The 15,079-nt window shown below is 44.9% G+C and overlaps 1 protein-coding gene across 9 annotated transcripts in view; it reads left to right on the forward strand.

Moving 5' to 3' along the window:
- The window catches only part of DOCK9 (dedicator of cytokinesis 9), a 989,328-nt gene that overhangs the window by 390,539 nt on the left and 583,710 nt on the right, over nucleotides 1–15,079 (forward strand). For all 9 annotated transcript variants that reach the window (XR_011194943.1, XM_069205169.1, XM_069205175.1 and 6 more), the window contains exon 3: nucleotides 8,476–8,565. Coding sequence is in view for 8 of the 9 variants with exons in the window: in XM_069205169.1 (XP_069061270.1) it covers nucleotides 8,476–8,565 (90 nt within the window). In the remaining variant the exon portion in view is untranslated. The remainder of the gene's footprint in view (nucleotides 1–8,475; nucleotides 8,566–15,079) is intronic.

A 15,079-nucleotide genomic window follows, 5' to 3' on the forward strand; every position in this document is an offset into this window, starting at 1 on the left:
GCTGCACCTTGCAATTATGTCGACCTTTAAAACGGACCTCAAGCAAGAGAGCACTGAAGATTTTCTTCTAGTGGAAGCATAGTGCATGCAAAGCAACTGAATACATGCAGAAAGTTCTGTTAAAAGCAACTAAAGGTCAGATGTAGATACATTAGAAATACCGATTTCCTAATTGCGATTCTCTCCGAATCACAGCTAGGAAATCGGTATTCCTAATGTATGAAACGCTTTTGAGTTTCATTGGCGATTCCTAGTGGGTCCCAAATAGATCTACCTCATGCATATCAATGAGGTAGGTTGCAATTTGTGACCCATTGGGAATCTCAGACAGACAGGGACAGTCAGCAGATCACCATGTCTGTGATAGCTTTTTAATAAAGTATTTTTTAATGCAGCCAACTTTCCTTAAAGGAAGACAGGATGCGTTTAAAAATGAAAAATGAAACTTTGCAGTTTTATATTTTAAGAGTAGGCAGTGGTCTGTGGTACCACCAGTGCTTAATTTGTGCTTGCTGTTTCCGGTGCTGAGCACCGGAACTTATTTTTGAGGGCCTGCGTTTATTTTTCTGCCTCAAGCATTTACTCTGAGCAAAAGACAGGTGGGAAAGACAGAGGAAGAGAAAAACGGAGAAGCGTCACAAAGGGGAAAAACAGAAAGCTGCAGGAGGGAGGCTGAAGGGGCAGGGAGTGGATGTAAATGAATTAATGAGGTCTGAGATGGCTTCAAGATCACGCTGCGTCAGTATTCCCTGCTCGCACATTTAATTGCCGCAGCCGTGTGTTTAAGAGGAGAGCTTTGAGCACCTGCACGTTTTTGTTTGCAAATTAAGCACCGGGGACCACTGCCTGCTTTTAAAAGAATATTTTTTTAACATTCTTAAAGGAGAATGAGTTACCACCAGTTTTCAAACTGATGGTAAAGTGTTTCTGTTTTACAGCTGGAATTTGGTTGCAAAACAGTAATACATACCATACCGATTCTGTATTTGGAAGGGACGCCCCTTCCAAATACCAAATCGGAAATGCAAAATGTGATTTGGTAACAAGTTACCAGAACACATTTTGCATTTTGTACATTTTTCTGGTTGCAAACTGCTGATTCTTCAAATAGGGCCGTTTGCGACCGTAAAAATGCTTTGTACATCTGGCCCTAAATCTAGTAAGCGCCAACATGGAAATGTGGTCCTTAGAGATTCAGCAGGACTGTAGCTGGAGAACAAAATAAGGGTGTTTATATCGAGTACTGTGCCCAGCAGTCCTGGGGTCAGAAACCCTGCCCTCTTAACATATTCACCAGCTTAAAGTGTGTCTAACCCTCCTCTCTTGCTCCATAGTGAACTCCTGAAGCATCTCTAGCCTCGTCTGACCCTTCCTTTCTCCTGCACTCAGTTGGACTCTCACCTCTCTCTCATTGTTACCTCTCCACCGTGCCTCCAGGGCCCCACCTCCAGTCTCTTCCCTTTATCTCTGTTTAAAGCCCTCTATTTGTGTTCCTTATCTAACGTCTCTCCCTTTACTAACCTCTCAGTTGTGCCTTTCTTCTCCGGCTCCTGTCTAAGATGAGCTCCACGTGTAATCATCGAGCCGCCCGTGGCTGCCAGCTTAAGACCGAATGTGAAGTGAATCCATGGTCCTCATCGTCTCCTTTTGTAAATCCTGGGCTACCGCAGAATCCCTGTGTAACTCCTCCAAGGTACCGCTGGCTCCTTGTATAGCCTGTGTCATGATGACCTCCCTGTATATACCTTCAGCCGTCATAGGATCTCTGTTAACCCTATAAACCCTATCAAACCACATTCTTTCCTTAACTTTCCTGTGACTGTCTCCAAGATTCTTTGGTTCCGTCATACGTTTCATGACCGGAGTGTCCGGTCTAATGTCACGACTTGCTGGGATCATGTGATGTACTGGGAGAAGGAGACGCTTTCATTTAGCCTCCCGATTTTTATTTCACAGGCCAGTCTCCCGTTTCTGTGGCTTTGTACTTTTTATCTGCTGTCCTAAGGGAGAAACCACCGCAGTTTGAAGCGCGCTCGACCCATACTGAGGATGCTGCCAGTTTGGGGATTTGGCGAACTGGTGCAGCCACCACATACTAAAATGAAAGCAAAGGCGCTTGTGTAGATCACTGTCGCCTCCATCTCAGATACTTTACAGTCTCATTTATCTTCTTGTAAATGCCCTAAAATCTCCACTTTTCCCCATGTTATGGTCTTAGCCCTCATCCCTGCCGCTCATTCTCTATGCTGCCTGTGGTTTCTTCACCTCTAGCATAACTCATCAGTGCTTCCTCCGAGTAACTCTGTCTCCTGACTCGAGATGTCCTTCCTGGATAAGAGGAGGTTAGACCATATTACAAAAGGAGGCAGGAGCACACTGCCTGGCTCACCAGCACACAGTTAGCCCCGGTACATTGTGGTAAATGCAGTGCATGATAGCACTCACTTTATTTGAAAGTCTTTAGTAGTCACTTTCTGGTGCAGCCAGTGCTTTGTAATTTTAGACACGTTTCAGGATTGTTGTCCTTATTCAGTAGAGATTAACAAGTGAAATTTGGGGTGCTGGCAGTGCTGAAAGTGAGTGTTATCGTGCACTGCATTTACAACAATTAATCTAGGCTAATTGTGTGCTGGTATACCAGACAGTGTACTCTCTCCTCCTTTTGGAGGTTCAAGCATGTTTGCACAGCTCCATATAGAACAAATTCACAGGCACCTGTGTATAGTTGGTCTTTCCTGTGCCTGCCCTTCAGTCAAGCCCTCAGTATTTCCCTGCATCGTCCAAATCACTCTACTGTCCAGCAGAGGAGTCTTGTGAACACATAGAACACCTTGCTCGTGGCTTTTTCACTCGGCTGTTAGTGATCTATGTGCTAGGAGATTTCTCCTGCCAGGCACTGTCTTGATGCTTCATAGGCTCCTCTCGAAAGCATGGTGTACCTGATTCAAGGAAGGGTAACTCATGGGATTCCTTTTTAGAAGCTGACCCTTTAATGATAAGAACTCTTTGTTTGGCCCAGACCACATTGCAGACAAAGTGCTGTTTGATTGCTTTACAAGTAGATTAGGTTAAATCAGTTGTTCTAATGGACTAATATATATTTGACTTCTATCTGACACAGAAATTCAGGGTATTTCTACACAGAAGAAAATGGTAATTAGTCAGTATAATCTGGTGGTTAGAAACAATGCCTTCCAACCACCTGAATGCTCGCTGGAGAATGTCTGTTGTTGCAAATGCTGACCACTCCTGCAAGCCACCTACCAAAATCAGCATTGAGTTGTCCATGCAGAATAGCTGTGCAGCTCTGCCACCTATGGAATTTGCTACAAAAGTCTAATTCTGACCTGGTACTGTAATAGCTATCAACTGAGAAACCTCACAGCTCCAACCACAACAGTCTTGAAGGAACTGAAATGTCTTCCACACTGTTGTCCATCCTGATAAAACAGGATTCATTCAGTAGTGCATCATAAGCGGTTCAACTCATTTTCACAAGCAAATGTCTTTGCAGTTTGTACATCAAAGCCTGCCACAATAGACAAGGTTCATAAGAGGACATTCGTTTATTTTTCCAGATAGTAGCTGCTCACATGATTCTAGCCTTTTTAGATGTGCCTACTGTACACAATCTGTTCTTGTGCCAGAATCTCATAGCTAGCACAGAAAAGGCATTTGGCCCAGGATTCTACTCAAGCCTTCCCAGCCTGCGTCCGCAGCCCTTGAGAGCCTATGGGGAGAATTCTCCAGCACTATAAGGATCCCTGCTTTGTCATTTTTCAACATGTTCTGAATGGCTGTAGGCTTCTCTCACTGATTGCACTTCACGCTTTAGGACTACTGGTAAGACATGCATACTTCAGACATAAACCTGTCACCACTCCGGCGTCCCACCATTGGCTCAGGCGGGTGTATGACAGCGCTTTTGTATTACGACTAAATGCTGTCATATGATAATCACCTATATGAGAATCTTGTACACAGTGTGAGATGGTGTTTTCATGCAGGATAAATTGAAAACTGCAGAGCTCTCTCATAAGAAGAAAGTAGTCCTTGCCTTTTCCATGCCCTTAAAATTAGAAACGTCCTCCTTTACTGTGCAAGGCAATACACAGCTCTAATTATTACTGTATTTTATTTGCCAGTACCTTATGCAAAAATGTATATTAGGTAAATATGTAATACTGATTTGCCTTTACCGTGCCTATCATGTATATTTGTAATTGAGAACATTTTCCCATTTGAAAATGTCACTGTGTAAAGTAAGTAGTGCCGTACTCAGCTTTACATGTAAGAGTTATGTGCCTTGAAGTCCCATTTAATCGACTTAGGCAATAGGCAGTGTAGCTATGCAGGGCAAGTAGATTTTTGTAATGTGTTGTCCCCTGGACAAATACATTTTAAAAATAGCTCAATATCATAGAGATGCACCAGTACCAGGTCACACTCCAACTTCACTCACACACGACTTTCTCCCTGTTTCTCTGTAGCAGCAACAATATTTTCAGAGGATTAAGACTCTTTTTGCTTGAGACTCTGATGCTCTGCAGAACCTTGAACGTCCCTAATAAAGAGCATGATGACAAAGGGGCAGATCTCTTGTTCCTTCCTCATCATACCAATGAAAGCGTATAGCTTGACTTCTAAAATTCCAGTGGCCTGGATACCTAACCAAAGTCGGACTTGAATCTCTTCTTATGGTCCCCAGCAGAAGAACTCTTCTTTTGTTGTGGTGGCTCTGAAAACTGTGGCGGTCCTGGAATTACATTTCCGTGGAGGGAACAAAGGCTAATCTTCTTACTGAGATTGTTCAGCCTGGGCCATCCACTGTGAAGCCCTGTTGTTGCTCTTTAATGAGGCTGTGCCTAATTCTGCAACAGGGGCCTGCACAAAAACTTTTTCGTCCCTGCCCATGAGTTGGCCTATTGCGAGGTGACATAGATCAGCACTAGGTGAGATGAATTTCCTCACTTAGAGCCTAGTAACTAAGGCCTCCACATGCAAAGTTTTATTTTCCTTCAGCTTCTCCAGTCAGTGAGTCCAAATGGAAAGAGGCAATGGCTAAGGATGTTTTCTCATTGGCCAGCCTTCTTCTGCAGTCCCTCAATGCCATTTACCTCTATGGTCATTAAACTAAGGGCTCTTGGTTTCACCACATCACAGAGGATTTCTGCAGTGCTTTTGCCCAAAAAATACAGCATGGTCAACATTCTGAGAAATACATTTTGCAGACTGACCAGGACAGCAGTGCTGCGTGGACCATGGCTACTAGTGTTGTCATAAACCACCATTCTTCTGTGTGCTTTTCTGGGTTTTCTGGGATATCCAGGCGTTCCTTATGGTCATGCCTTTTGAGGGGATCAGACTGTTAGGAAACAGAACGGATGTGGGGGCTCTCAAGCATTCTAATGACAGCTTGACTATCATTTATTCCACATGGTTACTGTCCCTTCACCACTTCCACAAGCAATAGAAGAAGTTCAGGGGATATTTGAGAGACCTTGCGTATAGTCAGAAACAGCCCACACTACCTGTCCAACAACCAGCACAACCATTTTATGGTACTAAGGGTGAAGGGAGGGGTACAGAGGACGAGATTAGCAGCAGCACTACCAATCCTTCTCCTCCTCCTCTTCTTCTGCCTGCGCCACTGCCAAACCTCTTTAGGTCTTCCATTTAGTGTGTGGAACTAGTAGAGAGCTGGATCCACAATTGCCTTCCCTACTGTTGCCCAATAATGTAGGGCCAGTGGGTCCTTTAAATTCTTCAGCCAGGTCGTGCTGCTCCCTTTTTGGATAACCATCCCAATGCTCTGCCAATTTTTGCTCAGATATCAGCAGATTATGCCAGGTTGCACTGCAGATACTCGCCCCACAAAGGTGCGCTTTTGATGGTACCTGAGGCAGAAAGACAAATGGGATGCTACTCTGCATACGTCCTGGACTCCAAGAAGTAGCAGTGACCTGATACCAATTTTAGACCTCAGTGACCGCTTCCTCAAGAAGGAAAAGTTAAAAAGAAATTATGACTCTTGCACACGTTCTACTAGTCTTGCACTCAGAGGACTGGACAGTATCCTTGTACCTGCGAAACTGTACTTACATATCTGATGCTGCATTGACAAAGGAAGTGTCACCAGTTTGTAGTGAGCTCAGACCACTCCCAATTCACTGACTTGCGTCAGCCCTGTGGGATTATAAACGTCACGTCTGTGATCGCAGCCCATCTTTCCAGTAAAAAGTTGTTTTTCTGTACTTCCACGACTTGCTATTGGATGAGGTCAGTATAGCTAGTGTAAGCTCATGTGGAGCAGATGATGTAGTTGTTGTCAGCCCTGGATTTCTCCATCAAAGAATCCAAGCCCCATCATTTTGCGTCTCACAGGTTGCTCTTTTTTGAAGCAATTTTCAATATGGTCGCTGGGGATAAAAAGACTGTACCTTTTTTTTTTTCGAACAAACTGGTGTTATGGACATCATGCATCTTTTTTTTTGTCACCATTTCATGCGGGTAATTCATCATAGTACCTGCGTTCTTCTCTGTGCCATACGATTCTAAGGAGGAGTTGGATCCACGATTTGGCTACTATATTTATCCTAAGACTAACTGGTAGATAATGAGCTGTTTGTTGGAATTGCTGATGCAAAGAAATGAAAACTGGTCCAAAAATGGGCCTTGTCATGATGGATGTACCAAACTGTGTTATGCTTTGGCAAAAAGGATCCTCCAGAGGGCCCTAGAACTTATACTAAGAGGACAGAAGCTGCCACTAACTAGAGTGTTCGGGTTTTGGAGAACTTCAGGCTGCCACATGGGCATCTGTCACTGCTTTCACCCGGCACTTCTTCGACTTGCAAGTCCGCAGAGAGCAGCATTATGCCAGCCAGGTACTTCACGGCTTCGGGTGAGAAGTCCACTCCTGAGACCCACTCTTACTTGGAGGGGCATTGCATCTGTATCAAGGACAATATGAAGAATCTGAATTCGGGAGTATTGATCAAAACAACATATTACTGTTTTAAAGCTCTTTACAGTGAACGCTGTATCAATCTGCAGATTCCTCACCGTCGGCCTGCTTGTCCTTTCTGTGAGTGGACCCTCTGAAATTGATAAAACCCCAGGTTAGAGTCACACATAACCAGTTCATGTTAATCTGCCAGACGTGCTTTTTAACTGAGAGCGCTGAAGATAGATAAGGTGCTATCTGAGGTGAGTGGACGGGTGTGAAGCCTGTATGCTGCTCCATGTCATGATGCCCAGAGGCTTCACGGAGTTGTGATGCAGGTGGACAGTGCCACCTGTTGGGATGCAGAAGCTATCACAGGGGTGTCTGGAAGCAATGTGACACTCACAGAGAGATTCACAGCATCGGAACTCACCCTTTAGATGGAATATCCAGCAGACAGACCATTGCTGATGGTAAGTAAAGTGTTCTTCAGGTTGAATGTGGTGACAGCAAGGGGTAGGTCTTTGCAGGTTGCATCGTCTGGTTGGCCCTGGCTGGTTGGGCACGAAGGAGAAATGTTGGCGCCAACACATTGCTCAAAGTAGGTTACTTGGCATTTCTTTAAACGGCTTAACCGTTCAACATAAGCCTCAGCTCTCTATTTCCCTTTCTTAGCATTGCCTGTTCTGTTGTCCTTCGTCTTGTCTTTGCATGTCATACAATCAAAGTAGCTTTAAAATAAATGTGAATGTGCCATTAATTGGTTCTGCCTTTCCTCACCTGCAAATAATGTATACTGTAGATAGTGACGTGTTCATTTTATGATTGTAAACTACAAATATGCACGAAACCTAGCTGCAAGGGTTTTATTTGACGCGCGTGGGTCCGCCCCTCTGTTTCACTCTCTTTTTCATTGCGTGACTCCCACTGTGCTTCCTGCAGAAAACAATCTAATTTTGTTCTCAGCGAGTTGGTAACTTGAGATGTGTACAGCACAGTGAATCAAACGTGGAATTCGATTACTAGAACGTGCAGCCTGCTGCAAATCAGGATGGAGCGCGGTGTAATTACTTCGCTAATATTGTATTATATTATTAAAACGACGTTATCCTGCCGGTTTTTCTAGAGATTTTTGTCCAGTGTATTTCGTTGGCCTGCGCTGCCCCTGTCCTGACCCCGTCCACGCAGCAAAGATGATGTGGGAACCGACTGCAGGATTTACCACCCAGGAAAAGAGAGTTCTGAAACGTTGGCTTGTTTCCTTTATAATATCGTCAGCTAGTATTTTAGTGGCACTTGCCCAGCGCTTTCGAACACAGTGTTAGTGCGCATTTTCACTTTAGTATGTGTAATAACAGTAATCGTGCTGTAATAACTGTTGTATTGTTTGCTAGACCGCCTGTTCTGATCTCAGTGTCTGCCATCACTCATCACAACCTGAACACCATGCATCGAATAGTAAACTCGTGTTAAAAAGATACAGCATGAAGGTACTTGAGTGTCACTAAACACGTGTGTTCCTCCCACAGACGGCCACGCTGAAACGACAGGGCCGCTACATATGCTCCACGGTCCCCGACAATGCCGAGAAAGAAGCCCAGAGCCTGTTTGTTAAGGAGGTGAGCTCTTTGCACGCAAACGCTTTAATGGTCTCCGTCTGAAATGAATCCTGCTGAGGCGGCTGCTGCCCAGCACCTCTGGGAAATTCAATAAATCAGTAAAACAAAAAAGCAAGCAAGGGAAATCAAGCCACCTCTGGCTAAAGCATCCATTTCAGCGCCACTTACAGACGAGTGTGCACATGGTTCCATAGGAGCTATATTAAACCCCGTCCACCTCGTGGAACGGCGCATTGGGCAAATGCTTTATTCATTTTTTACTTCTGAAATGTTTGTTTTTCGTTTATTTGGCTTCTGAAAAATAAGTGTTTATGATATTGTACGTAGTACACCATGTAAGAACAAATATCGTTCGGGCAACATCGGAAGTATAGTACATCATCAGATGTCTGGGCTGTGAGTAGACGCAGTGTCCTTGTCCCAGGCAATTGAAGAATATTAAGCATCAAGTGCTGAGTCCATTTAAAGGACAGCGCCCCATTCTTATTAACATTTTGCAGTATTACAATGTCCTGCTTGACTGCAGCCTAGTCGGTATAGCATGCACATGTGCGAGTAAGGTGATACTTCCGGTAACGTAGGCCAAGGCATGACATAGCTGCTTGGTAGCAGCTGGAAAAAGCAAGGCAAGCACATTTGTCGAAACTACATATATCCGGGTTAAAAGTGTAACATCTGCAGTAACGAGTTAGAACTTCGAATCGTGTTAGGCTTGGACGTAATAGACTCTCCACTGCCATTCAGGTCAGCACTACTGTTATTTTGTTTTGGTTACACGTACTTATGCACGCACACGCTTGCTTTTGTGGTTTTAGTACTGGTAGTTGGACGTCATTCCCTGCGTCAGCTTCCTGACCCCTGGTTAGTAATGTAAACGTTTCTGTCTCAGGTTAGCGACTCAACCTGCCAGGCCACTTCTCCGCGTCCTGTGTGACTCATGGGCAGCGAGGCCTGCTGGTGGCAAGCAATGCAGATTCCCTTGCAAACCGGGCAGTGTTGGTAGGTGCATGCCATGAAGCAACTCCTTAGGCTTTGATTTTTAGGATGTAGTGGGAGCTAGCGCTGATATCTTTCATATTAAAGATGCTGCTGAAGTGGTATAAATATTTTTATAAAATACCTGACTTTTTTTTCTTACAGTTAAGGAAATATGATTGGCAACTTGAAGTCTCATGGCATAAATCATGAGCACTGAAATTAATTTGTAATTAAATATGTCTCTCGAGATCTCTGCACTCTCGGGGATAAATACAATTGCTGTATCCCAAACACAGTGTAGGGTGCTTAAAAGGAAAGCCACAGTCAGCTAGCTTATCGAGTATCAGTACTACAACAGAAAAACAATTTTGGGGGGCTTGGAAAGCGGGCTGAGACTCTCAGTGGCTTCTATTCCGGTTTTCTTGTGCAGTTTGGAAAGAAGCAGTGCTCTTTTGAAGCGAGCAAGGCATTTTAAGGACAGAAGGGGGGTCCTGTGGCAAGCAGCGGCTCAAAAACCCTTGTGCTTGCTGATGGCACCGATATCAGGGAATGGTGAATTGGAGGTTCTCAGTCATTCCACAGGGAGTTCTGGTTTGTTACAGCGACTCTTAGGAGTAACCGAGCGAGAGAGGGGCAGATAGTCCCTTTGTTGTGAGTTGTGCTCAGTCACATTGGCTCTTGGGTGCAGTGATGTAGAACAATGCACATGGCTCGCGCAGTTTTTCTGTTGGCTACAGTGGCTTATGTATGCAGCAATGAATAGAGAGGCCCATGACCTCTTCCAGGGAGTTTCAGTCAGACTGGCTAACTGTCACTATGTTCTGGTATTGGCAGACGAGGTTCTCTAGCCCTCATAGCAGGTTTCACTTTCACTGAATTCACACGCTGGTCTAAGGCACGGTAGATTGTCTCCTCACTGAACAATCTTTTCTCATCTCTCTTCCTTCATGTTGTGGCAGCAGAGTGTTTCCTCGTCAGTGTTCTGTGGGTGGGTGAGCAGAGAATTCTGCATCTGGCCCCACCCCCCTCTACAGAGCTGTGCAGAGCACCTTGAAGTAAAAGGTGAACATTAGAAAGCCACTCATATCCAAAGGTGGTCCCAAACTTGCAGCAGTCATTTCACAGTGCATTTTCCTTTCAGTTATGCCACAGCTGTAGGGCATCTAGCTGCAGGTGAGAAGTCACTTTTTTGGCTGTGCATTGAAATCCTCACTACATTGGACCAATCGGATACAGTTTCTGGGGCCTTTCCTTCCGAACAGAACAGGGTGCAGAGGATTGGACGGTAGCAGACCTTTGTTTTGGGTGTGTAGCTCTGGCCACAGCTATGGCCAATGTCATTGTTTAAATGTTACTGCTTGCTGGAACTGGTTTGCCCCAGGTCCAGTGACCACGAAAGGATCATTTTGCTGTGTTCAAAAGAATTCAGTCCCATACACATGCACTTGGCTTTACAAGGAACTCTACAGGAAGGTGGGTCAGGAGTGCAGAGCATGGGTGTAGGTGCATGGGGACGAGCTGACTGCAGCACTAACTGGAAGATGTGTGGAACATCCTTATTGTTAAAGCTGTCCACTTAAGAATCAGTTTCTGGGTACAGTAGCACTCACATGCTGGTCACCCATAGCCAGGGGGCAATTTCATGACGTAACCGCAGAGATTTACAAAGGGTTGCTGATAGGCAGTTTCCAACTTGAGCGCAGGTGAAAACAATATTTATTTCATATGTTATTGTCTGCAGTCACTGTTGGCAGATACCCATTGTCTCCTCTTAGATGCAGTAGGCACCTACATTATAGAAGAAAAATAACCGTGTGCATTGCTGTTAAGAGAGACTATGAAGTATGCATTTATTAGTGGTCACAAAAATGAGAAAATAGTTGCCCCGGGATTCCCTTGACCGATACGAAAAAAGTGGAGCCTCCCCATCACACATGCTCATCTCATCTTTACGCATCTCGTGGGCATAACATAACCGAGAAGAGTTTCTATTAGTACCACACGAGGTCTTTCCATCACTTCAGTACGAGAATTAAACTACTTTCCCAACGAGCTCCAGTGGCTTTCAGACTTTTTTCTTAGCAGTTTAGTCATGACATTTAACACACGCAGCATCTCTACTTTCTTCGCTCCTCTTCCTAAATCCACCTCTGTCCCACTTCTAGCTAATAGTTCATTTGGCTTTCATGCCGCAGCCGTAGTGCTTGCTAGTTAGTTTTCCACAACATGTTAAAAGGAGTGACACTTTGAGGTGCAGCACTATCCCCCCGCAGATTCCAACACTTTTGGTGAACAATATAACGGATCATGTAGCGCACTTGTCAGGAAACCTGTAACATGTGGCTCCTGCACTAGAAGGCTTACCAGGTCAGCCACAGAAAATAAAATAAGAAACATGGTGCCATATTGAAAATGCACCAAGGACGTTCCACCATACACACTCAAAACACTGAGGGGGTCATTCTGACCCTGGCGGCCGGTGGCCGCCAGGGCCACCGACCACGGGAGCACCGCCAACAGGCTGGCGGTGCTCCAACGAGCATTCTGCCGCGGTCAGAAGCGGAAAGTCAGCGGTCTCCCGCTGACTTTCCGCTGCTCGTTTGAATCCTCCATGGCTGCGGAGCGCGCTCCGCAGCCATGAGGATTCTGACCCCCCCTACCGCCATCCTGTTCATGGCGGGAAAGCCGCCATGAACAGGATGGCGGTAAGAGGGCCCCGCAAAGTATTTCAGTGTCTGCCTTGCAGACACTGAAATACGCGACGGGTGCCACTGCACCCGTCGCACCTTCCCACTCCGCCGGCTCGATTACGAGCCGGCATCCTCGTGGGAAGGGAGTTTTTCCCTGGGCTGGCGGGCGGTCTTTTGGAGACCGCCCGCCAGCCCAGGGAAAAACTCATAATACCCTCCGCGGTCTTCTGACCGCGGAGCGGTATAATGGGGGCGGAATTCTGGCGGGCGGAATCAGAATCACCCCCTGAGTGCCTTAAAAACAGGAACATTTACAGTTTTCTTGCAAATGTTCATTCTTACACACCAAGGATTACTCATTTTACTTCTTGGTGTGAAGAAATGTGTATGAGTCAAACTTTACTATATTATCAGTGGCATGCAGCGATTTGAGATCTAGTTACTTTGTATGTCAGTCTAACCACCTGAGTGCTTCAGCCTGGGAATTCCCATAGATTGGTCCCCCAACCTCGAGGATGCAACATGCTCACAAATACGTTGTGGAATTGTTGCTCCTTGTCATGGGGCCACAGAAGATACTACAGGAATAATTGTAATTTCGTAAGTGGGATCACATAAGTTTATTATGTCTTTTCCTTGATTGCCTTGGTAATAGAAGTTGAAACCAAAACAAACAACTCGATTCTCGTTTGACTGGTGGACGTCTGGCATTGGGAAACGCTGGGTCTGCCAAGGATTCTTCTCCTTCGGTTGAACTACAGAGACAAACAAGAATCAAGTTTGGGTGGGGACAACTGACCGAAATTATTTAAGAACTTTAGCTAAAGGTTATGGGTTCACTGAGGAATATTGCTTATTATTTGAATGCTCTAGCTATTTGGTCTTTAGTATTGACCTTTCTTTCGTACCCTGTGAATTCCCTTTCTCCTGTACTCCTTGCTGTATGCCTTTTCTTTTCAACTTCCTTCACCCACTTTTTAGTTGTGTTCTTCCTTCGCTGCTTTTTCATTGAGTCAACCCTCAAAGACTTCACTGATTTCCTGAGGCCACAGCTGCAGGATGGAGCCATGGTCTCCAGAGACTCTACGCATTTCTCCTGACGTGGGGTGTAGCGAAGGTTGTGTCTTCTTCATCTGCACTTTGCCTCGCCTCTTCCGCTGGTCTACTCTCTTTACTGCTCCGCTACTCCTGTGCATCTCCTCCACTCTGTCTTTATGCCTCAACTGATCTGGTCTCTCTTCCACTGCTCCTACATGTCTCTTCTGTATTGCTTTTCCACCTCTGTTGGTCTGCTTCCTCTCCAGTTCAGTTTCTTCTCCACTGATCCTCCTGTTCCACTCCACTGCTCCTCTACGTCTCCTCTGCCTCTCTCTCTCAGATTGTCTGCTCTTTTCTTCGCTCTGCTGTTCTTCCACATCTCTTCCTCTCTGGCACAATGTTCTTTCAAATCCCACACTTTCCTCTTTTGCTTTAGAAGACACCACCCTTTGTAGCCCTTTGAACCAGATGTCCCATCTAATGCATTTATATATCAGAGTCCCCAAAGATAATGCCACGCTTCCATGTTTACACTAACACCAGAAACCGCCCGTTGTCACCAACAAGCTTCACATGCCTTGCCTTCCTCTCTGGCGATAGTTCCTTCAGCTGTTTCTGGGACGGGCTCACTATCAGGCTCCTATTTCAGGTAGGAACGTGCTCACAACTATTTCAGCATAATGATGATGCGCTCTGAACGTAGAAACTGCCAACAAATGTATATTATGCTGTACATGTGTTCTACAACATTTTTGAGGGTTCACTGTTAACATCAGTGCTGGGAAACATTTAGGTACATTTGACAGCTCCCGATATGAAAATCACAATGATTGTTCATTGCACTGTCACTGTTTTTGACACTGCTGAAGGTGATTCTAGTTAATATGGGATTGTTCTCAATGAACTAGCTATCACAATCAAGAGAATAGCTAAAATCAGTTGCCTATGTCACTCTCAACGGTATCTGACCGAAGTATTTTCTTGGTTTACAACTAAACCAGTGGCTGGCCATTCTAAGGTCGGCTGGCTCATACAATGCTTGGTGAAACATTTGGGCGTTTAAGGGCGTAAAAGTAGTCCGAAACGTAGGAACTAAGATACAGTACAGTTGCGTGCAGACGTGCACTCAGTGCAGCTAAAGTCCGAGGAGCAGTGGAATATGTATGAAAATGTATTGCAGCGCATCAAAGAAATTCACGGTTATTGAGATTATGCATCCATTTATCTGGCCTTAGATTTCCAAATTTGTAAATACTGCAATAAAGTGATGCAGAAACACTTGGGGATTTTGTGGTGCTTAGAGGAGAGAGAAGTTCAACTATCAGAATTACCAATTTTCCTTATTGCTTCATACATTGTTAGGGAGAATTCACCTTGAGCACTTTTTCCATTTCTCTAGGTCATATGTTTGCACCAGTAAAGGAGGATTAGAATCATCGGTACAACAGAGAGGTTCCAGAATTTGTGTACTGTGAAAAGCACAAAAAAAACAAATGGAATACAAGAGTACTAGACTTTTTTTTTTTTTTTTAACACAGATCCTTACTTTCCCAGGTCATCCGAACACTATCAAAAGCGACAATACTGGGGTTCCCCACTAACTAGGACACTGGGTTATTTGACCTCAATGCTAAATTGGCCTCTCAGGCTTCTCCAGGCCGAGCTTATCAATGCCTTTTTCAAAATATATGTTGTGGGGTTAAGTCCAGGAACAGTGCAATACAGTTATCACTGTTGCATCAAAGATGTGAATGCCCAGCTAAGGTTGTTTTTTTCAAACCCACAGAACTTTGACAATTTATCAAAAA

Source organism: Pleurodeles waltl, chromosome 8 (assembly GCF_031143425.1).
Source record: "Pleurodeles waltl isolate 20211129_DDA chromosome 8, aPleWal1.hap1.20221129, whole genome shotgun sequence".
NCBI classification, from domain to species: Eukaryota; Metazoa; Chordata; class Amphibia; order Caudata; family Salamandridae; genus Pleurodeles; species Pleurodeles waltl.